General features: G+C 39.2%; 1 protein-coding gene across 1 annotated transcript in view; it reads right to left on the reverse strand.

Moving 5' to 3' along the window:
* The window catches only part of FAAH2 (fatty acid amide hydrolase 2), a 218,276-nt gene that overhangs the window by 174,297 nt on the left and 17,736 nt on the right, over nt 1–26,243 (reverse strand). The window contains exon 3 of the mRNA XM_030806665.1: nt 19,649–19,785. Coding sequence (XP_030662525.1) covers nt 19,649–19,785 — 137 coding nt within the window. The remainder of the gene's footprint in view (nt 1–19,648; nt 19,786–26,243) is intronic.

The following is a 26,243-nucleotide window of genomic DNA, read 5'->3' on the forward strand; positions in this document are numbered from 1 at the left end:
TTCTTCAGCCATGGCTTCAGCTGGTCCCTCTGTTCGGGGTCCCTGACTTCCTGCAAAATCCTCCCATTATGGCAGCCTCCCTTGTGCCACTTTCCCTACATGCACTTGCTGACGATGACCTCCAACATTGCTTTACTGGTACTTGTGTGTATATGTGTGGATCTTGTCTTCCCTTCTCTACCAGCACACATAATTGTGTGCACCCTGCCATGCCACTACTCCTGGCATGAGTGCACCCAGCCATGCCACTACTCCTGGCATGAGTGCACCCTACCTCTTCCCCCCACTGCACCACCATTGTTGTCAGATCATTGGCAAGCAGAAAGCATGCTAGCACTGCCACCACCAGTACCTCCTTTCTGTGCTGAAACAGCTGCCGACAGAAACTAGGCATGGAAAAAGTGGACCCACCCGCACTCTGAGTAGCCACTGCCACCTACAGGAACATGCATAGAGGGCCGACACAGACCTGTGCCAACCAGAGCACCCCACCTCCATGATAGCACTGCCACCAGTGTGAATGTAGGCACAGTTGCTGCCAGAAAGCCCTATGCCCCCAGTCATGCTGTCAATGCAACCAACTACTGCAAACACCTGCATGATGGCCAGCCACTGGCCCACAAAAGGCAATGCTGTCAATACTGCCAATTGCTGTGAATGCTCTCACAAAGGTCAGCACCCTGGCACCTGGTAGCACTGTGCTGCAACTGACGAGCATAAACCCATATATACTGCACTGGGAGTTGCAACTGGCACATAAAAATAAGGGCAGATACTGCTGCCACAGCCCTATGGAGTTATTTGGCTGACACTTATCCATTGAAGTATTATCACCAGTGATCTGGCAGCACCTTGACCCTTCTAGTGGTTCAGGAGCACCTCAGCCCTCCCAGAAGATTCCTAACCATGAAAAGTCAGAGAAGAAAGTGGGGACCTGATACCAGTCCCCCAGAGTTAGAGCATGCAATCCAGGAGTACTGAGCTGAGTCTTGGCCACCTTAAATATTTTAGAAATGAAGCCAGTCAAATGAACCTACCTTATACCACAATCAAATCACCCAAGGTTATCAACTAGAATAAAAGAAAAAATCTCACCCAAAAAACAACTTTAAATGTTGAAGAAACAACAGACCCACAAAAATAAGAAAGAACCAGCACAAGAATTCTGACAATTCAAAAAACCAGAGTGTTTTCTTTCCTCCAAGCAACCACACTAGTTCTCAAGCAAGCATTCTTAACCAGGCTGAGATGGCTGAAATGACAGAAATAGAATTCAGAATATAGATAGAAATAAAGATCATTGAGATCCTGGAAAATATTGAAAGCCAATCTAAGGAAGCTAGAATTCACAATAAAAACATACAGGAGATGAAAGACAAAATAGTCAGTATAGAAAAAAAAAAAACAACAATCAACCTGATAGAGCAGAAAAACACACCACAAAAATTTCATGAAAAAATCACAAGCAGCATAGTGGTTCTCCCAGCATGCAGCTTCAGATCTGAGAACGGACAGACTGCCTCATCAAGTGGGTCCCTGACCCCAGAGTAGCCTAACTGCGAGGCACCCCCAAGTAGGGGCAGACTGACACCTCACATGGCCCAGTACTCCTCTGTGACAAAACTTCCAGAGGAATGATCAGGCAGCAACATTTGCTGTTCACCAATATCCACTGTTCTGCAGCCTCTGCTGCTGATACCCAGGCAAACAGGGTCTGTAGTTGACCTCCAGCAAAATCCAACAGACCTACAGCTGAGGGTCCTGAACGTTAGAAGGAAAACTAACAAACAGAAAGGACAAGCACACCAAGACCCCATCTGTACGTCACCATCATCAAAGACCAAAGGTAGATAAAACCACAAAGATGGGGAAAAAACAGAGCAGAAAAACTGAAAATTCTAAAAATCAGAGTGCCTCTCCTCCTACAAAGGAACGCAGCTCCTAATCAGCAATGGAACAAAGCTGGATGGAGAATGACTTTCACGAGTTGAGAGAAGAAGGCTTCAGATGATCAAACTACTCTAACCTAAAGGAGGAAGTTTGAACTCATGGCAAAGAAGTTAAAAACCTTGAAAAAAGATTAGATGAATGGCTAACTAGAATAACCAATGCAGAGAAGTCCTTAAAGGACTGGATGGAGCTGAAAACCATGGCACAAGAATGACATGACGAATAAACAAGCCTCAGTAGCTGATTTGATCAACTGGAAGAAACAGTACCAGTGATGGAAGATCAAATGAATGAAACGAAGCAAGAAGAGAAGTTTAGAGAAAAAAGAATAAAAAGAAATGAACAAAGCCTCCAAGAAATATGGGACTGTGTGAAAAGACCAAATTTACGTCTGATTGGTGTACCTGAAAGTGAGGGGAAGAATGGAACCAAGTTGGAAAACACTCTGCAGGATAATATCTAGGAGAACTTCCCCAATCTAGCAAGGCAGACCAGCATTCAGATTCAGGAAACACAGAGAATGGCACAAAGATAACCCTCAAGAAGAGCAATCCAAGACACATAATTGTCAGATTCACCAAAGTTGAAATGAAGGAAAAAATGTTAAGGGCAGCCAGAGAGAAAGGTTGGGTTACCCAAAAAGGGAAGCCCGTCAAACTAACATCTGATCTCTTGGCAGAAACCCTACAAGCCAGAAGAGAGTGGGGGCCAATATTCAACATTCTTAAAGAAAAGAACTTTCAACCCAGAATTTCATATCCAGCCAAATTAAGCTTCATAACTGAAGGAGAAATAAAATACTTTACAGACAAGCAAATGCTGAGTGATTCTGTCACCACCAGGCCTGCCCTAAAAGAGCTCTTGAAGGAAGCACTAAACATGGAAAGGAACAACCGATACCAGCCACTGCAAAAACATGCCAAACTGTAAAGACCATCGAAGCTAGGAAGAAACTGCATCAACTAACAAAACAAAATAACCAGCTAACATCATAATAACAGAATCAAATTCACACATAACAATATTAACCTTAAGTGTAAATGGGCTAAATGCTCCAATTAAAAGACACAGACAGGCAAATTGGAAAAAGAGTCAAGACCCATCAGTGTGCTGTATTCAGGAAACCCATCTCATATGCAGAGACACACATAGGCTCAAAATAAAGGGATGGAGGAAGATCTAACAAGCAAATGAAAAACAAAAAAAGGCAAGGGTTGCAATACTAGTCTCTGATGAAACAGACTTTACACCAACAAAGATCAAAAGAGACAAAGAAGGTCATTACATAATAGTAAAGGGATCGATTCAATGAGAAGAGCTAACTATCTTAAATATAAATGCACCCAATACAGGAGCACCCAGATTCATAAAGCAAGTCCTTACTGACTTACAAAGAGACTTAGACTCCCACACAATAATAATGGGAGACTTTAACACCCCACTGTCAACATTAGACAGATCAACGAGACAGAAAGTTAACAAGGATATCCAGGAATTAACTCAGCTCTGCACCAGGCAGACCTAAGAGACATCTACAGAACTCTCCACCCCAAATCAACAGAATATACATTCTTTTCAGCACCACACCACACCTAGTCCAAAATTGACCACATAGTTGGAACTAAAGCACTCCTCAGCAAATGTAAAACAACAGAAATTATAACAAACTGTCTCTCAGACCACAATGCAATCAAACTAGAACTCAGGATTAAGAAACTCATTCAAAACCACTCAAGTACGTGGAAACTGAACAACCTGCTCCTGAATGACTACTGGGTACATAACGAAATGAAGGCAGAAATAAAGATGTTATTTGAAACCAATGAGAACAAAGACATAACATACCAGAATCCCTGCAACACATTCAAAGCACCGTGTAGAGGGAAATTTATAGCACAAATGCCCACAAGAGAAAGCAGGAAAGATCCAAAATCGACACCTTAACACCACAATTAAAAGAACTAGAGAAGCAAGAGTGAACACATTCAAAAGCTAGGAGAAGGCTAGAAATAACTAAGATCAGAGCAGAACTGAAGGAAATAGAGACACAAAAAATCCCTCAAAAAATCAATGAATCCAGGAGCTGGTTCTTTGAAAAGATCAACAAAATTGATAGACTGCTAGCAAGACTAATAAAGAAGAAAAGAGAGAAGAATCAAATAGATGCAGTAAAAAATGATAAAGGGAATATCATCACTGATACCACAGAAATACAAACTACCATCAGAGAATAATATAAATACCTCTAAGCAAATAAACTAGAAAATCTGGAAGAAATGGATAAATTCCTCCACACATACACCCTCCCAAGACTAAATCAGGAAGAAGTTGAATCTCGGAATAGACTAATAATAGCCTCTGAAATTGAGGCAATACTTAATAACTTACTAACCAAAAAAAGTCCAGGACCAGATGGATTCACAGAGGAAATCTACCAGAGGTACAAGGAGGAGCTGGTACCACTCCTTCTGAAACTATTCCAATCAATAGAAAAAGAGGGAATACTTCCTAACTCATTTTATGATGCCAGCATCATACTGATACCAAAGCCTGGCAGAGACATAACAAAAAAAAAGAGAATTTTAGACCAATATCCCTGATGAACATCTATGCAAAAATCCTCAATAAAATACTGGCAAACCGAATCCAGCAGCACATCTAAAAGCTTATCCACCATGATCAAGTGGGCTTCATCCCTGGGATGCAAGGCTGGTTCAACATACACAAATCAATAAATGAAATCCAGCATATAAACAGCAACAATGACAAAAAACATAAGATTATTTCAATAGATGCAGAAAAGACCTTTGACAAAATTCAACAACCTTCATGCTAAAAACTCTCAATAAATTAGGTATTGATGGGATGTATCTCAAAATAATAAGAGCTATCTATGAAAAACCCACAGCCAATATCATACTAAATGGGCAAGAACTGGAAGCATTCCCTTTGGAAACTGGCACAAGACAGGGATGCCCTCTCTCACCACTCCTATTCAACATACTGTTGGAAGTTCTGGCCAGGGCAATCAGGCAGGAGAAGGCAATAAAGGGTATTCAATTAGGAAAAGAGGAAGTCAAATTGTCCCTGTTTGCAGATGACATGATTATATATCTAGAAAACCCCATCATCTCTGCCCAAAATCTCCTTAAGCTGATAGGCAACTTCAGGAAGTCTCAGGATACAAAATCAATGTGGAAAAATCACAAGCATTCTTATATACCAATAACAGACACACAGAGAGACAAATCATGAGTGAACTCCCATTTACAATTGCTTCAAAGAGAATAAAATATCTAGGAATCCAACTTACAAGGGATGTGTAGGACCTCTTCAAGGACAACTACAAACCACTGCTCAATGAAATAAAAGAGGATACAAACAAATGGAAGAACATTCCATGCTCATGGGTGGGAGGAATCAATATCATGAAAATGGCCATACTGCCCAAGGTAATTTATAGATTCAATGCCATCCCCATCAAGCTACCAATGACTTTCTTCACAGAATTGGAAAAAACTACTTTGAAGTTCATATGGAACCAAAAAAGAGCCCGCATCACCAAGCCAATCCTAAGCCAAAAGAACAAAGCTGGAGGCATCATGCTACCTGACATCAAACTATACTACAAGGCTACAGTAACCAAAACAGCATGGTACTGGTACCACAACAGAGATATAGACCAATGGAACAGAACAGAGCCCTCAGAAATAATGCTACATATCTACAGCTATCTGATCTTTGACAAACCTGACAATAATAAGAAATGGAGAAAGGATTCCCTATTTAATAAATGGTGCTGGGAAAACTGGCTAGCCATATGTAGAAAGCTGAAACTGGATCCCTTCCTTACACCTTATACAAAAATTAATTCAAGATGGATTAAAGACTTACATGTTACACCTAAAACCATAAAAATCCTAGAAGGAAACCTAGGCAATACCATTCAGGACATAGGCGTGGGCAAGGACTTCATGTCTAAAACACCAAAAGCAATGGCAACAAAAGCCAAAATTGACAAATGGGATCTAATTAAACTAAAGAGCTTCTGCACAGCAAAAGAAACTACCATCAGAGTGAACAGGCAACCTACAGAATGGGAGAAAATTTTTGCAATCTACTTATCTGACAAAGGGCTAATATCCAGAATCTACAAAGAACTCAAACAAGTTTACAAGAAAAAAACAACCCCATCAACAAGTGGGTGAAGGATATGAATAGACATTTCTCAAAGAAGACATTTATGCAGCCAAAAGACACATGAAAAAAATGCTGATCATCACTGGCCATCAGAGAAATGCAAATCAAAACCACAATGAGATACCATCTCACACCAGCTACAGTGGCAATCATTAAAAAGTCAGGAACAACAGGTGCTGCAGAGGATATGGAGAAATAGGAACACTTTTACACTGTTGGTGGGACTGTAAACTAGTTCAACCTTTGTGGAAGTCAGTGTGGCGATTCCTCAGGGATCTAGAACTAGAAATACCATTTGACCCAGCCATCCCATTGCTGGGTATATACCCAAAAGATTATAAATCATGCTGCTATAAAGACACATGCATACGTATGTTTATTGTGGCACTATTCACAATATCAAAGACTTGGAACTAACCCAAATGTCCAACAATGATAGACTGGATTAAGAAAATGTGGCACATATACACCATGGAATACTATTGAAATGCCTAACCTTGTTTTTACTTCAACTCCTTACTTTGAATTTTGCCCTGCTTGTCTCTTTAAATCACCTAGCCTTGTTTCTCATGTAAATAAGACTCTCTCTAGCTAGGTAAGCGGGACAAACTCCAATTGACCCCTTAATTTACAAGACACTAGGGCTCCTCAGCCAACCCCCCTGTTGTGAGGAGTTGGCCTGGGTAAACAAATCCTCAGCATTTCAAAGGAGCCCAAATAACTGATAAGGTACCAACACCAACAATATGTGAAGTTGCCCAGGAATTTTCTCCAAGAGATAACAACATAAAACCTTGAGTTTGTGTCCAGCATAAACCCTGTATCTAATTATAATGAAAGATTTAGGACCTTGCACCTGGTACCGTTGCTCTTCTTGTAACCATTTGTCTTTCAAGTTGTTTATCACTCTGTAACCATTTTGATTGCTTTGATTCTTGCATGTTTTTACTTCTGTAGAATTATTACATTTGAGTCCCCCTCCCCTTCCTAAACCTACGTATAAAAGTTAATTGAGCCCCTTCCTCCGGGCCGAGAGAATTTTGAGCATTAGCTATCTCTTTGGCCGCCGGCTTCATAAAGGACTCTTAATTCGTCTCAAAGTGTGGCGTTTACTTAACTCGCCTGGGTACAACACTATGCAGCCATAAAAAAGGATGGGTTCATGTCCTTTGTAGGGACATGGATGAAGCTGGAAACCATCATTCTCAGCAAACTATCACAAGGACAAAAAACCAAACACTGCATGTCTTCACTCATAGGTGGGAATTGAACAATGAGAACACATGGACACAGGAAATGGAACATCACACAGTGGGGCCTGTTGTGGGGTGGGGGAAGGAGGTAGGGATAGCATTGGGAGATATACCTAATATTAAATGATGAGTTAATGGGTGCAGCACACCAACATGGCACATGTATACATATGTAACAAACCTGCATGTTGTGCACATGTACCCTAAGACTTAAAGCATAATTTAAAAAAAGGAAAGAAAACAACAAAAGAAATCACAAACATTAGCAGCAGAATACCCAACCTGAGAAAAGAATATTGAAGCTTGAAGATTGACTTTTTAAAATAAAACAGTGAAACAAGAATAAAGAAAAAATAATTTTTTAATGAACAAAACCTCCAAGAATTATGGAATAACACAAAGAGACCAAATCTAGAACTCATTGGCATTCCAGAAAAAGAAAAAGAGAAAGAAGGCAAATTAGAAAACATATTTCAGGATATCACCAATGAGAAAATTCTCCAAACTAGATAGAGAGGCCAACATTCAAATTCAGAAAATCCTGAGAACCCACACAAAATGCTTCATGAGAAGGTCATCCCCAGGACACATAATCATCAAATTCTCTTCAGTTGAGATGAAAGAAAAAAAGTTAAAGGCTAGAGAGAAAGGGTAGGTCACTTATAAAAGGAAGTCCAGCAAACTAACAAGAGACCTCTCAGCACAAATCCTACATTCAAGAAGAGATCGGGGACCTATATCGAATATTCTTTAAAAACAAAAAATGCAGGCAGGGCATGGTGGCTCACACCTGTAATCCCAGCATTTTGGGAGGCCAAGGCGGGCGGATCACAAGGTCAGGAGATCGAGACCACAGTGAAACCCCATCTCTACTAAAAATACAAAAAATTAGCTGGGTGTGGTGGCAGACGCCTGTAGTCCCAGCTACTCAGGAGGCTGAGGCAGGAGAATGGCGTGAACCTGGGAGGCAGGGCTTGCAGTGAGCCGAGCAAGACTCCGTCTCAAAAAAAAAAAAAAAATGCAACCTGGAGTTTCATGCCCAGCCAAACTAAGCTTCATAAACAAAAGAGAAATAAGATCCTTTTCAGGTAAGCAAATGCTAAGAAAATTTGTTGCCACCAGATGTGCCTTATAAGAGCTCCTGGAAGAAGCACTAAATATGGAAATAATAGGTAATTACAAAACACTACAGAAACACACAAGTACACAGACTTCTGACACTGAAAAGCAAAAACACAAACAAATCTGCGTAATAAGCAAGTAACAACATGATGACAGCAACAAATCCATATATATCAATACTAACCTTAAATGTAAACAGGCTAAATGCCCAAATTAAAAGGCACAGAGTGGCAAGCCAGATAAAGAAGCAAGACTCCTTGGTATGTTGTCTTCAACAAACACATATCACATGCAATGACATCCATAGGCTCAAAATTTTAAAAATTGAGAAAAATCTATCAAGCAAATGGAAACCAGAAAAAAAGCAGAGGTTTCAATTGGAATTTATTATTATTATTATACTATAAGTTATGGGATACATATACAGAACGTGCAGGTTTGTTACATAGGTATAAATGTGTGATGGTGGTTTGCTGCACCCATCAACACGTCATCTACATTAGGTATTTCTCCTAATGCTATCCTTCCCCTAGATCCCGAACCCCCAGCAGGCCCTAATGTGTGATGGTCCCCTCCCTGTGTCTATGTGTTCTTATTACTCAACTCCCACTTGTGAGTGAGAACATGCAATGTTTTCCGATTTGTGTTAGTTTGCTAAGAACGATGGTTTCCAGCTTCATCCACGTCCCTGCAAAGGACATGCATTCATCCTTTTTTTTTTTTTTTTGAGATGGAGTCTCACTGTCACCCAGGCTGGAGTGCAGCGGCGCCATCTGGGCTCACTGCAAGCTCCACTTCCCAGATTCACACCATTCTCCTGCCTCAGCCTCCCGAGTAGCTGGGACTACAGGTGCCCACCACCACACCCAGCTAATTTTTTGTATTTTTTAGTAGAGACGGGGTTTCACCGTGTTAGCCAGGATGGTCTCGATCTCCTGACCTCAAGATCCACCTGCCTTGGCCCCCCAAAGTGCTGGGATTACAGGCGTGAGCCACCACGCCCGGCCAACTCATCTTTTATGGCTGTATAATATTGCATGGTGTACATATGCCACATTTTCTTTATTCAGTCCATCACTGATTGGCATTTAGGTTGGTTCCAAGTCTTTGCTTTTATGAAGAGTGCCACAATAAATATACATGTGCATGCCGCTTTATAGTAGAATGATATATAATCTTTTGGTTATATACCCAGTAATAGGATGGCTGGATCAAATGGTATTTCTAGTTCTAGATACTTGAGGAATCGCCATATTGTCTTCAACAATGGCTGAACTAATTTACACTCCCACCAACAATGTAAAAGCATTTTTATTTCTCCACTTCCTCTCCAGCATCTGTTGTTTCCTGATTTTTTAATGGTCACCATTCTAACTAGCATGTGATGGTATCTCATTGTGGTTTTGATTTGCATTTCTCTAATGACCAGGGATGATGAGCTTTTTTTCATATGTTTGTTGGCCGCATAAATGTCTTCTTTTGAGAAGTGTCTATTCATATCCTTCACCCACTTTTTGATGGGTATGTTTGTTTTTTTTTTTCTTGTAAATTTGTTTAAATTTAAGTTTCTTGTAGATTCTGGATTTTACCCTTTGTCAGATGGATAGATGGCAAAAATGTTCTCCCATTCTATAGGTTGCCTGTTCACTCTGATGATAGTTTCTTTTGCTGTTCAGAAGCCCTTCAGTTTAATTAGATCCCATTTGTCAATGTTGGCTTTTATTGCCATTTTTTGTTTGATGTTTTAGTCATGAATTCTTTACCCATGCCTATGTCCTGAATGGTATTGCCTAGGTTTCCTTCTAGGGTTTTTATGGTTTTACATCTTAAGTTTAAATCTTTAATCCATCTTGAGTTAATTTGAGTGTAAGAAAGAGGTCCAGTTTCAGTTTTCTGCATATGGCTAGCCATTTCTCCCAGCACCATTTATTAAATAGGGAATCCTTTCCCCATTGCTTGGTTTTGCCAGGTTTGTCAAAGATCAGATTGTTGTAGATGTGTGGCATTATTTCTGAGGCCTCTGTTCTGTTCCATTGGTCTATATATCTGTTTTGGTTCCAGTACTATGCTGTTTTGGTTACTGTAGCCTTGTAGTATACTTTGCAGTAAGGTAACGTGATGCCTCCAACTTTGGTCATTTGGCTTAGGATTGTCTTGGTTATCAGAGCTCTTTTCTGGTTCCATATGAAATTTAAAGTAGTTTTTCCCAATTCTGTGAAGAAAGTCAATTGTAGTTTGATGGGGATAGCATTGAATCTATAAATTACTTGGGCAGTATGGCCATTTTCATGATATTGATTCTTTCTATCCATGAGCATGAAATGTTTTTCCATTTGTTTGTGTCCTCTCTTACTTCCTTGAGCAGTGGTTTGTACTTCTCCTTGAAGAGGTCCTTCACATCCCTTCTAAGCTGTACTCCTATGTATTTTATTCTCTTTGTAGCAATTGTGAATGGGAGTTCACTCATGATTTGGCTCTCTTTTTGTCTACTATTGGTGTATAGGAATGCTTGTGATTTTTGTACATTGATTTTGTATCCTGAGACTTTGCTGAAGTTGCTTATCAGCTTAAGGAGATTTTGGGTTGAGACAATGGGGTTTTCTAAGCATACAATCATGTCATCTACAAAAAGAGACACTTTGATTTCCTCTCTTCCTATTTGAATATGCTTTATTTCTTTCTCTTGCCTGATTGCCCTGGCCAGAACTTCCAATATTATGTTGAATAGGAGTGGTGAGAGAGGGCATCCTTGTCTTGTGCCGGTTTTCAAAGGGAATGCTTCCAGTTTGTGCCCATTCAGTATGATATTGGCTGTGGGTTTGTCATAAATAGCTCTTATTATTTTGAGATATGTTCCATTAATACCTACTTTATTGAGAGTTTTTAGCATGAAAGGGTATTGAATTTTATTGAAGGCCTTTTCTGCATCTATTTAGATAATCGTGGTTTTTTGTCATTATTTCTGTTTAAGTGACGGATTACATTTATTGATTTGCATATGATGAATCAGCTTTGTATCCTAAGGATGAAGCCAACTTGATAGTGGTAGATGAGCTTTTTGATGTACTTCTGGTTTGCCAGTATTTTATTGAGGATTTTCACATCGATGTTCATCGAGGATATTGGCTTGAAATTTTCTTTTTTTGTTGTGTCTCTGCCAGGGTTTGTTATCAGGATGATGCTGGCCCCATAAAATGGATGAGGGAGGAGTTCCTCTTTTTCCATTGTTTGGAATAGTTTCAGAAGAAATGGTACCAGCTCCTCTTTATACCTCTGGTTCAATTCGGCTGTGAATCCATCTAGTTATGGGATTTTTTTGTTGGTAGGCTATTAATTACTGCCTAAATTTCAGAACTTATTCTTGGCCTATTCAGGGACTCAACTTATTCCTGGTTTGGTTTAGACTTGGGAGGATTTATGTGTCCAGGAATTTTTCCATCTTTTCTACACTTTCTAGTTTATTTGCGTAAAGGTGTTTATAAGTATTCTCTGATGGTAGTTTGTATTTCTGTGGCATCAGTACTGATACCCCCTTTATCATTTTTTATTGTGTCTATTTGAGTCTTCTCTCTTTTCTTCTTTATTAGTCTGGCTAGCAGTATATCTATTTTGTTAATCTTTCCAAAAAACCAGCTCCTGGATTCATTTATTTTTTTGAAGGGTTTGTTGTGTGTCTCTATCTCCTTTAGTTCTTCTCTCATCTTAGTTATTTCATGTCTTCTGCTAGCTTTTGAATTTGTTTGCTCTTGCTTCTCTAATTCTTTTAATTGTGATGTTAGGGTGTCAATTTTAGATCTTTCCTACTTTCTCCTTTGGGCATTTTAGTGCTATAAATTTCCCTCTAAACACGGCTTTAGCTGTGTCTCAGAGATCCCAGTACGTTGTGTCCTTTTTCTCACTGATTTCAAATAACATATTTATTTCTGCCTTAATTTCTTTACCCAGTAGTCATTCAGGAGCAGGTTGTTCAGTTTCCATGTAGTTGTGCTGTTTTGAGTGAGTTTCTTAATCCTGAGTTGTAATTTGATTGCACTGTGGTCTGAGAGACTGTTGGTTATAATTTCCATTATTTTGTACTTGCTAAGGAGTGTTTTACTTCCAATTATTTGGTCAATTTTATAATTGCAATGTGATGCTGAGAAGAATGTATATTCTGTTGATTTGGTGTGGAGAGTTCTGTAGATGTCTACTATGTCTACTTGGTCCAGAGCTGATTTCAAGTCCTAAATATTCTTGTTAATTTTCTGTCTTGTTGATCTGTCTAATATTGACAGTGGGGTGTCAAAATCTCCCATTATTATGGTGTAGGACTCTAAGTCTCTTTGTATGTCTCTAAAAACTTGCTTTATGCATCTGGGTGCTCCCATACTGGGTACATATATATTTAGGATAGTTAACTCTTCTTGGTATAAAGTCCCTTTACGATTATGTAATGCCCTTCTTTGTCTTTTTTCATCTTTGTTGGCTTAAAGTCTGTTTTATCAGAGACTAGGATTGCAACTCCTGCTCTTTTTTGCTTTATGTTTGCTTGATAAATATTCTTCCATCCCTTTATTTTGAGCCTATGTGTGTCTTTGCATGTGCAATGGATCTCCTGAATACAGCACACTAATGGGTCTTGGCTCTTTATTTAATTTGCCAGTCTGTGTCTTTTCATTGGGGCACTTAGCCCGTTTACATTTAAGGCTAATATTGTTATTTGTGAACTTGATCCTGAGAGCATTTTTCAAATATTTGTTGGCCACTTGTCTGTCTTCTTTTGAGTAATGTCTGATCATGTCTCTTGCTCACTTTTTAATGGGTTATTTGTTTATTAGTTGTTGATTTGCTTATGTTCCTTATAGATTCTGGATATTAGACCTTAATTGCATGCATAGTTTATGAATATTTCCTCCCAATCTGTAGGCTGCCTGTTTATTCTGTTGATGGTTTATTTTGCTGTGCAGAAGGTCTTTAGTTTAATTAAGTCCCACTTGTCAATTTTTCATTCAGTTGCAATAGCTTTAGGGAGTTGACCATGTTTTTTGGGGGGGGTGGGGGGAGACAGGGTCAATATAGAGAAGGGTATTTCTTAGTTTTTCATCTCAAATTTTTTAGAGTTTGACATCTTACACTTAAATATTTACCTATTTTGAGTTAGTTTTTGCCTATGGTGAAAGATAAGGGTGTAGATTCAGTCTTCTGTACATGGCTGGTGAGTTATCCCAGCACCATGTATTGAATAGGGAGTCCTTTCCCCATTGCTTATTTTTGTTGGCCTTGACAAAGATCAGATGGTTGTATGTGTGTGACTTTATTTCTGAGTTTTCTGTTCTGTTCCACTGGTCTATGTGTCTGTCCATTTATGTACCAGCACCATGCTGTTTTGGTGACTGTAGCTTTATAATATAGTTTTAAGTGGGGTAGTGTGATATCTCTGCTTCTATTTGCTTAGGATTGCTTTGGCTATTCAGGCTCTTTTTAGGTTCCATATGAATTTTAAAATAGTTTTTTTCCAATTCTTTGAAAAATGTCTTTGGTAGTTTGGTAGGAATAGCGTTAAATCGTAAACTGCTTTTGGATGTATGGCAACTTCATCAATACTGATTTTTCCAATCCAAGAACATGAAATGTTTTCGCATTTATTTGTACCATTTCTGGTTTCTTTCAGCAGTGTTTTGCAGTTCTCGTAGAGATCTTTCACCTCCTTCTTTAGCTGTATGCCTAGGTATTCCATTTTATTTGTGACTATTGTAAATGGGATTGTGTGAATCTTAACCAGGACATCATTATGCTACTGATTTACTACACTGATTTTGTATTCTGAAACCTTGCTAAAATCGTTTATCAGTTTTAGTAGGATTTTGGTGGAGTCTTTAGGGTTTTCTAAGCATAAGATCATATCATCAACAGATCAACAGAGAGACAGTTTGACTTCTTTTCCTATTTGGATGCCTTTTCTTTCTCTTGCCCAATTGCTCTGGCTAGGACTTCCAGCACTATGTCAAATAAGCGTAGTGAGAGTGGCCACTCTTTCCTTGTTTCAGATCTCAGGAAGAATGCTTCCAGCTTTTGCCCATTTAGTGTGACATTGCCTGTGTGTTTGGTGTAGATGGCTCTTATTATTTTGAGGTATGTTCCTTTGATGCCTAGTCTGTTGGGAGTTAGTATAAAGAAGGGGTGTTGAATTATATCAAAAGTTATTTTTCTGCATCTATTGAGATGATCACATGGTTTTTACTTTTAATCATTTATGTGGTGAATCACATTAAATGATTTGCATATGTTGATCCAATTTTGCATCCCAGTAATAGTCCCTACTTGATCATAATGAGTTAACTTTTTGTTGTGCTGCTGGATTTGGTTTGCTAGAATTTTACTGAGGATTTTTGAGTTTATGTTAATCAGGGATATTGGTCTGAAGTTTTTGTTTTCTGTCGTGTCTCTGCCAGATTTTTGTATTAGGGTGATGATAGCTTTATAGAATGAGTTAGAGAGGAGTCCCTCCTCCTCCATTTTTTAGAATAGTTTCAGTAGTATTGGTACCATCTCTTTTTTGTATATCTGGTAGAATTTGGCTGTGAATCCATCTAGTCCAGGACACTTTGATTGGTAGGTTTCTTATTACTGATTCCATCTCAGAGCTCAATATTGGGCTGTTCAAGCTTTCACTCTCTTCCTGATTCAATCTTGGGAGATGGTGTGTTTCCAGGAATATTTCCATTTTCTATATATTTTTTAATTTGCATGCATTGAATTGATTGTGACAATCTTTTGTATTTCCATGAAATAAGTTGTAATGTTATGTTTGTCATTTCTGATTGTACTTATTTGAATCTCCTCTTTCTTTTTTAACCTAGGTAACAGTCTAACTTATTTTTGAAAAACAAACTCCTAATTTCATTGATCTTTTGTATAGATTTTTGCATCTATATTTTACTAAGTTCTCTAATTTTAGTTATTTCTTTTCTTCTGCTGGCTTTGGAATTGATTTTTTCTTATTATCGTAGTTCACATTGGTGTGATGTTATATTGTTAATTTGAGATCTTTCCAACTTCTTGAAGAAGGATTTAGTTCTATGAACTTTCCTGGTAACAATGCTTGAGTGGTGCCTTAATAACTTTGGTAAGATGTGTCACTATTTTCACTAATTTTAGAGATTTTTTTTGTTTTCTTTTATTTCTGCCTTAATTTTGATGTTCACCTAAGAGTTATTAATCACTTTCTTTGATTTATGCCTTAATTTCAATGTCCATCTAGGAGTTTTTCATGAGAAAGTTGTTTAGTTTCCATGTATTTGTGTAGTTTTGGGAGATCTTGATATTGATTTCTATTTTTATTTCACTCTGGTCCAAGAGTGTGCATGGTAAGATTCAATACTTTAATTTATTGAGACTTGAAGTATGACTGACCGTGTAGAGTATGCTCCATGTACAGATGAGTTGAATGTATATTCCGTGGTTTTAGGGTGGAGTATTTTGTAGATGTCTGTTAAGTGTAATTGCTCAAGTGTTGGGATGAAGCCCTGAGTTTCTCTTGTTAGTTTTCTGCCTCGTTGATCTGTCTAACACTGTCAGTGGGGTTTTGAAATCTCCTACTATTATTGTGTGGCTGTCCAGGATTTTTCTTAGGTCACGAAGATTTTTTCTGTGAATCTGAGTGCTCCAAGATTGGGTGCATACATATTTAAGATGGTTCAGTCTTCTCGTTGAATTAAAACCTTTATCATTACATAATGCCTTTCTTTGTATTTCCTGGTTGTTGTTGGTTTAAGATCTGTTTTATCTGATAAAAAGAATAGCAACTCCTGCTCTTTTTTGTTTCCTGTTTGCATGATAGATCTTCCTACATCCTTTCACTTTGAGCATGTGGGTGTCATTACATGTAAGATGGGCCTCTTAGAGAAAACAGATGATTGGATCTTGTTTTTTCATCCAGCCTGACACTCTGTATTTTAATTGGGGCATTTAGTTCATTTACATTCAAATACGTGTGATTTTATTCAAGTCATGCTATTAGCTGTTTGTTATATAGACTTGATTGCATAGTTGTTTTATAGTGCATGCAAGCTATCAGCTTGAGTGTTTCTGTGACAGCCAGTGTCATTCTTTTGAATCCATGTTTAGCACTTCCTTAAGGGTCTCATGTAAGCTTGGTCTAGTTGAAAAATATTCCTCAGCATTTTCTTGTCTGAGAAGAATTTTATTTCTCCTTCATTTATGAAGCTTATTTGCGAGGATATGAAATTCTTGGTTGGAATTTCTTGTCTTTAGGGATGCTGAAAGTAGACCCCCAATATCTTCTCATTGTTAAGGTTTCTGCTGAGAGATCTACTGCTTGCCTGATGGAGTTCTTTCCGTATGTGACTTAACCCTTCTCTCAAGCTGCCTTTAAGATTTATTTATTTATTTATTTATTTTTGCATTGACCTTGGTGAATCTGATTACTATGTTCCTTGGGGATGGTCATCTTATATGGTATGTGGCCACCATTATCTGTACCACTTTGATTTGCATGTCAACCTCTTCATCAAGACTGGTGTCAACTTCTTCACCTCAAACATATTTTCCAAGTTGATTATTCTCTCTCCTTCTCTCTTGAGAATGCTGATGAGTCATAGGTTTGGTTTTCTTATATTATTCCACATTTCTTGGAGGTTTCATTCATTTTCTAATTTCTTTTTTCTTTATTTTTGTCTGACTAAGGTGATTTGAAAAAACGGTATTCAAGCTTTAGGATTCTTTCCTCAGCTTGGTCTATTCTGCTGTTAATACTTCCAATTGTATTATGAAATTCTTATAATGAGTCTTTAAGTTCTAGAAGCTCTGTTTTGTTGTTTCCTAAAATGCCCATTTTTTTCTCCCATCTCTTGGGTCATTTTACTGGATTCTTTGCATTCCTTGGATCGGATTTCAACTTTCTTCTGAATCTCAATAAGTTTCATTGGCATCCAGATCCTGAAGACTGTGTCATCTCAGTCATTTCAGACTGGTCAAAAACCATTTCTGCAGAGCTATTGGACTTGTTTTGAAGGTCAATAGGGACACTCTACTTTTTGGATTTCCAGAGTTCTTGCACTGATTTATTCTCATATTTGAGGATTGGTATTTCTGTAACTGTGGTGTAAGTTCAGTATAGTTAGTTGGCTATGTTTGTGGATCCTTTCAGAAGGCCAGTGTTTTGTATAGGATTTTTTTTTTTTTTGATGGAGTTTTGCACTTGTTGCCCAGGCTGGAGTGCAATGGCACTGATCACTGCAACTTCCACCTCCTAGGTTCAAGCGATTCTCCTGCCTCAGCTTCCCAAGTAGCTGGGACTACAGATGCCCGCCACCATGCCCAGCTAATTTTTTTTTTGTATTTTTAGTAGAGACATGGTTTCATCATGTTGGCCAGGCTGGTCTCAAACTCCTGACTTCAGGTGATCCACCTGCCTTGGCCTCCCAAAGTGCTGGGATTACAGGCATGAGCCACTGTGCCTGGCCTCTATAGGATCTTTATGTGTGTTTGAATTCTTGCACTTGGTTTCACAGGTGTACATATTAGCTGGATGATTGGTGTTGTAGTTTGGGCTGCAATCCAGTAGATGAAGCATAAGAGTAATGGCCGGTAGCTAGGTTAACACCAAGCTGTGCAGCTCTTTTGTATTTCCCTTAGTATGCAGGCATGCTCTTGAGTTGGGAGAGCAGAAAGAGATAGCATCTGCCTCACCAAATCTGCTCCTGGGATTTGGGAGAGCCCCCTGTGATCAATGGTGCTATGCTGGCATTTCTTTTGTTAGCTATTCTGTACCACCAGCCCTCTCCGGCAGGGTCTGCAGCAGAGAGATATGCCACACTCTATGGACCCACCCTGTGGAGGGAGGCATGCCCCATCTCATCTTGCCCAGAAACCCATGCATCTCTCCCTTCTCAGTGTTCTGGGGTTGGGAGCTCTTCCCCAGCTTCATTACTGTCCACAGATCTCTGCTCCTTACTCTCAAGTAGCACGCTGTAGCCCTGGGTGCACCTGACTGTCCCTTAGCTGGGGTTCGGTTCTGTCTGTGCTAGGGGATCCAATATGCTCCAGGCTAGCTAGGAAAGTACTCAGGTGCATCAATACACTGAGGCTGGGCTGCAGGGGCTGTTATGTGCACCTGCTCCTGCAAAGCAGCTAGGCATGGATGCTGGGAGTGGCCAAAAGGCAGGAAAGCTTGCAGAACAGATGCACCTCAGTCCCGTGAAGAAGCTGGCTCTGCTCTCTCCTGGGTCAGAGGTCACCCCGGCCTCCACCTCCTCGGAAGAATGGGAAGCCCTGGGGACTGGTGCCTATGGCTACTCTCAGCTGGAGCTGCCCAGAGCACCAAAAGCTTCCAGGCTCCAAGCCCTCTGAAGGCCCATCTGCGCCTCTTCTCCATCAGATCTTCCTGCCAGCTCATACACCCATGGGTGACAAGGGGTCCCTATAGCTAGGATCCCAAAGATTCCCAGTGAAGGTGAGGCCTCAGTTCCCTCACTGACCCCTTGCGCAGGAGCCATTTAAGGCCAGGCTTCGGTTACTGATTTTAAATCTTTCTTTTCATATATACTCACTGAAAGTCATACATTTCCCTCTAAGTACTAATTTAGCTACATCCCATAAGTTTTGTTAGATTATTATATTTTTTCTTTCAGTTCAAACGTTTCCTTGTGATTTATTTCTTTGACTTATGGGTTATTTAAAAATACGTTGTTTACTTTCCAAATATTTGGGATTTTCATTTACTTTTGAGGCTAGCAGGAAGTTACAAAATAAGAACTGTATTACAGAGAAAGCACAGGTATTTATCAGAATTCAAGCTTGGCTTTAGCCAAACTACTTTAGGGTCATGAGCCTCAATTTTCTTATCTGAAAAATGAGATCAATAATACTATTCTTATAAGTTTGCTGTAAGGATTAATGGATACTGAACATAGTGCCCCCATATGCCATACAGAGCTAACAGAGGATGACTATTATCATTTCTTTTCCCAATGGAACTTGCTGAATATTTCCTCTCATTTCAAAACTGAGGAAGCAGCATGAGTTAGTCTTTCACTTTTATAACATCCTTTTTAGTTTATAAGTTTAGAAAATGTAGCAACTTGTGAATTAAAGTCAGGTAGCCAAAAGTAAAAGAATAGTACCTTGTACCTGGAAAGCTTCCTTGACTGTCAAAGGAACCCCAAGGAAGGGCCATTTATTTTCCAGGGTGGCTTCATCTTCCTGCTTCTCTGCAAGCTTTTGATCTACAGCATGAGCCTCCTTCATTGCTTCCTCAAACCTAAGAAGAAATAAAACAATGCAAACTTTAACTAAACAAGTCATCTGACCAACTTTATTAAAAGAATACCCATATCAACATGTTAATATGTAATCAACATATTAAAGTTAATGTACTTGTCAAGAGCCTTATAAAGCTGACCGTTTGAGCCAGTGATTCTCCTTTTAGGATCCATCATAAGAACAGTAATCCAACCTAGTAAGAATTATCCATACAGAAAGCTGGTCAGTGCATCATTATTTATATTAGAAAAACACATAAAATCTCCTTGTCACCAAATAAATAATTATAGATATCTACAACAGACAACTGTATGGCCAATAAAGGTGGTGTTGCGTAAAGGCCATAAACAGACACTTCTCAAAAGAAATCATTTATGCAGCCAACAAGCATGAAAAAAAGCTCAACATCACTGATCATTAGAGAAATGCAAATAAAAACCTAAATGAGGTACCATCTCGCACCAGTCAGAATTGCAATTATTAAAAATCAAGAAACAACAGATGCTGCCGAGGCTACAGAGGTAAAGGAACGCTTTTACGCTGTTGGTGAGAATGTAAATTAGTTCAACCATTGCGAAAGACAGTGTGACAATTCTTCAAAGAACTAGAACCAGAAATTCCATTTGATCCAGCAATCCCATTATTGGGTATATACCCAAAAGAATATAAATCATTCTATTATAAAGATACATGCACACATATGTTCATTGTACCACTATTTACAATAGTAAAGACATGGAATCAACCCAAATTCCCATCAATGGTAGACTGGATAAAGAAAATGTGGTACATCAAAAAGAAATGAGATCATATTCTTTGCAGGGACATGGATGGAGCTGGAAGCCATTATCCTCAGCAAACTAATGCAGGAATAGAAAACCAAACATTATATGTTCCCACTCACAAGTGGGAGCTGAAAAATGAGGACACATGGACACAGGGAGGGAAACAACACACACTGGGGCCTCTCAGGGGTGGAAAGCGCATCATATAAAATGGCTAATGCATGCTGGACTCAACATTAGGCGATGGATTGATAGGTGCAGAAAACCACCATGGTACACGTTTACCTTGTAACAAACCTGCACATCCTGCACATGTACCCCAGCACTTAAAATAAAATAAAATAAAATAAAAAGTGGTGTTTCCTAAAAGTTTTACTGCCCTTTAGAAATTCCTGTGATGTAATGTCATTTAATGTAAGTGAAAAGAGAAGGTTATAGCAGTATATTCCTAGTATAACCTCAAACATGTGAAAATCGTAAGCAAAACATTAACAGTGAATAACTACTCTTTCGGTGCTATGATTATAGGTAATTTTTTGTTGTTTTTTGCAAATGTTCTATAATGGACATAATTACAGCAATTTCCAGAATGAAATACAATAAGTCAATATGCCCAAAAGAACACAGTTTAAATGTATGTGGTAATACAATCACTAAAGTATGCAATTCCAGTGTGATTTCTCAGTATCTCAAACATTAATTCTTGAAAATGAAATTTAAAATCCTTCACATAACCTTTCATGTGACTTAAAATAACTTTAATAAAATATCTTTGGGCTCACTGGAAATACCAATGACATTTATTGATTACTTCAACAAATATTCAAAGTATTAAAAAAGAATATGATAATGTCTATGCTTTTAAGATGAATAAAAATTAAGGAACTCTCATTTCCTAGTTTTGTGAACTATGCAAGCTCTTTTATTTCACTGGATTTTAGTTGCTTCAATTGTAAATTGGGGACAATAATATCTACCTAACATGGTGGTAGTGAGGATGCATTGGGAAAATGGATATAAAGAACTGTTGGAAGTTCCTAAAAAGGAGGATTTTTTACCGTCATGTGTATATGACAATATGCTAGAAATGGAAGAGACAGGAGTTATAGAGCATGCCAGGATAATGATGATAATGATATTTAACAATTAATGATATATTTCAGGTATTGGGCAGTACTTTAAATATTGCACAGTCAGTTAATCCTGACATTCATGTGATGTAATAAACAACCTACAGAATGGGAGAAAATATTTACAAACTATGCATCCAACAAAGATCTAATATCCAGAATCTATAAGGAACTTCAACAATGAAACAAGCAAAAAATAAATAACCCTATTTAAAAGTGGGCAAAAGATGTGAATGGACACTTCTCCAAAGAAGATAGACAAGCAGCCAAGAAATATGTGAAAAAATGCTCATCATCACTAATCATCAGAGAAAAGCAAATAAAAACCACAATTAGATATCCTCTCACACCAGTCAGAATGGCTATTATTAAAAAGTATAGAAACAATAGATACTGGTGAAGCTGCAGAGAAAAGGGAATGTTGATGGGAATGTAATTTAGTTCAGCGATAGTGGAAAGCAGTTTGGAGATTTCTCAAATAACTTAAAACCACCATTTGACCGAGCAATCCCATTACTGGGTATATACCAAAAAGAAAATAAATTGTTTTACCAAGAAGACATGTGCATTTGTATGTTCATCACTATGCTATCACAATAGCAAACACATGGAATCAATATAGATGCCCATCAATGGTGGATTGGATAAAGAAAATTTGGTGTATATGCATCATGGAATACTACACAGCCATAGAAAGAATGAAATCATGTCCTTTGCAGCAACATGGATGCACCCAGAGGTCATTATCCTAAGCTAATTAACACAGGAACAAAAACCAAATATCACATTGTTCTCATTTTTCAGTGGGAGCTAAATACTGGATGCTCATGGCCATAAAGATAGCAACAACAGACACTAGGGACTAATAGATGGGGAAGGGTGTGAGCGAGGGAAAGTTTTGAAAAACTGTTGGATACTATACTCACTATCTGGGTGATGGGATCATTTGCATCCCAAACCTCAGTATCACACAATATATTCATATAACAAACCTGCACATGTGCCCCTTGAATTTAAAATAAAAGTTGAGAGTGGAGCCAAGATGGCCGAATAGGAACAGCTCTGGTCTACAGCTCCCAGCATGAGCAATGCAGAAGACGGATGATTTCTGCATTTCCATCTGAGGTACCAGGTTCATCTCACTAGGGAATGCCAGACAGTAGCCGTAGGACAGTGGGCGCAGTGCACCGTGCATGAGCCGAAGCAGGGCGAGGCATTGCCTCACACGGGAAGCACAAGGGGTCAGGGAGTTCCCTTTCCTAGTCAAAGAAAGGGGTGACAGACGGCACCTGGAAAATCAGGTCACTCCCACCGTAATACTGCACTTTTTTGAAGGGCTTAAATATGGCACACCAGTAGATTATATCCCGCACCTGGCTTGGAGGGTCCTATGCCCACGGAGTCTCGCTGATTGCTAGCACAGCATTCTGAGATCAAACTGCAAAGCGGCAGCAAGGCTGGGGGAGGGGCGCCCGCCATTGCCCAGGCTTGCTTAGGTAAACAAAGCAGCTGGGAAGCTCGAACTGGGTGGAGCCCACCACAGCTCAAGGAGGCCTGCCTGCCTCTGTAAGCTCCACCTCTGGGGACAGGGCACAGACAAACAAAAAGACAGCAGTAACCTCTACAGACTTAAATGTCCCTGTCCAACAGCTTTGAAGAGAGTAGTGGTTCTCCCAGCATGCAGCTGGAGACTGCCTCCTCAAGTGGGTCCCTGACCACCGAGCCGCCTAACTGGGAGGCACCCCACAGTAGGGGCAGACTGACACCTCACATGGCCAGGTACTCCTCTGAGACAAAACTTCCAGAGGAACGATCAGGCAGCAGAATTCGTGGTTCATGAAAATCTGCTGTTCTGCAGCCACTGCTGCTGATACCCAGGCAAACAGGGTCTGGAGTGGACCTGTAGCAAACTCCAGCAGACCTGCAACTGAGGGTCCTGTCTGTTAGAAGGAAAACTAACAAACAGAAAGGATATCCACACCAAAAACCCATCTGTACATCACCATGATCAAAGACCAAAAGTAGATAAAACCACAAAGATGGGAAAAAAACAGAGCAGAAAAACTGGAAACTCTAAAAAGCAGAGCACCTCTCCTCCTCCAAAGGAATGCAGCTCCTCACCAAAAACGGAACAAAGCTGGATGGAGAATGACTTTGACGAGCTGACAGAAGAAGGCTTCAGACGATCGAACTACTCCGAGCTACAGGAGGAAATTCAAACCAATGGCAAAGAAGTTAAAAACTTCAAAAAAAAATTAGATAAATGTATAACTAGAATAACCAATACAGAGAAGTGCTTCAAGGAGCTGATGGAGCTGAAAGCCAAGGCTCGAGAACTACGTGAAGAATTCAGAAGCCTCCGGAGCTGATGTGATCAACTGGAAGAAAGGGTATCAGTGAGGGAAGATGAAATGAATGAAATGAAGCGAGAAGGAAAGTTTTGAGATAAAAGAATAAAAAGAAACGAACAAAGCCTCCAAGAAATGTGGGACTATGTGAAAAGACCAAATCTACGTCTGATTGCTGTACCTGAAAGTGACAGAGAGAATGGAACCAAGTTGGAAAACACTCTGCAGGATATTATCTAGGAGAACTTCTCCAATCTAGCAAGGCAGGTCAACATTCAGATTCAGGAAATACAGAGAACACCACAAAGATACTCCTCAAGAAGAGCAACTCCAAGACACATAATTGTCAGATTCACCAAAGTTGAAATGAAGGAAAAAATGTTAAGAGCCGCCAGAGAGAAAGGTTGGGTTACCCACAAAGAGAGGCCCATCAGACTAACAGCTGATCTCTCAGCAGAAACTCTACAAGCCAGAAGAGAGTGGGGGCCAATATTCAACATTCTTAAAGAAAAGAATTATCAACCTAGAATTTCATATCCAGCCAAACTAAGCTTCGTAAGTGAAGGAGAAATATAATCCTTTACAGACAATCAAATGCTGAGAGACTTTGCCACCACCAGACCTGCCCTAAAAGAGCCCCTGAAGGAAGCACTAACCATGGAAAGGAAAAACTGGTATCAGACACTGCAAAATCATGCCAAATTGTAAAGACCATCGAGGCTACGAAGAAACTGCATCAACCAACGAGCAAAATAACCAGCTAACATCATAATGACAGGATCAAATTCACACATAACAATATTAACTTTAAATGTAAATGGACGAAATGCTCCAATTAAAAGACACAGACTGGCAAATAGGATAAAGAGCCAAGACCCATCAGTGTGCTGTATTCAGGAAACCCATCTCACCTGCAGAGACACACATAGACTCAAAATAAAGGGATGGAGGAAGATCTATCAAGCAAATGGAAAACGAAAAAAGGCAGGGGTTGCAATCCTAGTCTCTGATAAAATAGACTTTAAACCAACAAAGATCAAAAGAGACAAAGAAGGCCATTACATAATGGTAAAGGGATCAATTCAACAAGAAGACCTAACTATCCTAAATATATATGCACCCAACACAGGAGCACCCAGATTCATAAAGCAAGTCCTGAGTGACCTACAAAGGGACTTAAACTCCCACAAAATAATAATGGGAGATTTTAACACCCCACTGTCAACATTAGACAGAATAACGAGACAGAAAGTTAACAAGGATACCCAGGAATTGAACTCAGCTCTGCACCAAGCAGACCTAATAGACATCTACAGAACTCTCCACCCCAAATCAACAGAATATACATTTTTTTCAGCACCGCACCACACCTATTCCAAAATTCACCACATAGTTGGAAGTAAAGCTCTCCTCAGCAAATGTAAAAGAACAGAAATTATAACAAACTGTCTCTCAGACAACAGTGAAATCAAGCTAGAATTCAGGATTAAGAAACTCACTCAAAACCACTCAACTACATGGAAAGTGAACAACCTGCTCCTGAATGACTCCTGGGTACATAACGAAATGAAGGCAGAAATAAAGATGTTCTTTGAAACCAATGAGAACAAAGACACAACATACCAGAATCTCTGGGACATATTCAAAGCAGTGGGTAGAGGGAAATTTATAGCACTAAATGCCCACAAGAGAAAGCAGGAAAGATCCAAAATTGACACCCTAACATCACAATTAAAAGAACTAGAGAAGCAAGAGCAAACACATTCAAAAGCTAGCAGAAGGCAAGAAATAACTAAAATCAGACCAGAACTGAAGGAAATAGAGACAGAAAAAACCCTTCAAAAAATTAATGAATCCAGGAGCTGGTTTTTTGAAAAGATCAACAAAATTGATAGACCACTAGCAAGACTAATAAAGAAGAAAAGAGAGAAGAATCAAATAGATGCAATAAAAAATGATAACGGGGATATCACTACTGACCACACAGAAATACAAACTACCATCAGAGAATACTACAAACACCTCTACGCAAGTAAACTAGAAAATCTAGAAGACATGGGTAAATTCCTCGACACATACACTCTCCCAAGACTAAACCAGGAAGAAGTTGAATCTCTGAATAGAGCAATAACAGGCTCTGAAATTGTGGCAATAATCAATACCTTACCAACCAAAAAGGGTTCAGGACCTGAT

The sequence above is a fragment of the Nomascus leucogenys genome, chromosome X (assembly GCF_006542625.1).
Source record: "Nomascus leucogenys isolate Asia chromosome X, Asia_NLE_v1, whole genome shotgun sequence".
In the NCBI taxonomy this organism is placed as follows: domain Eukaryota; kingdom Metazoa; phylum Chordata; class Mammalia; order Primates; family Hylobatidae; genus Nomascus; species Nomascus leucogenys.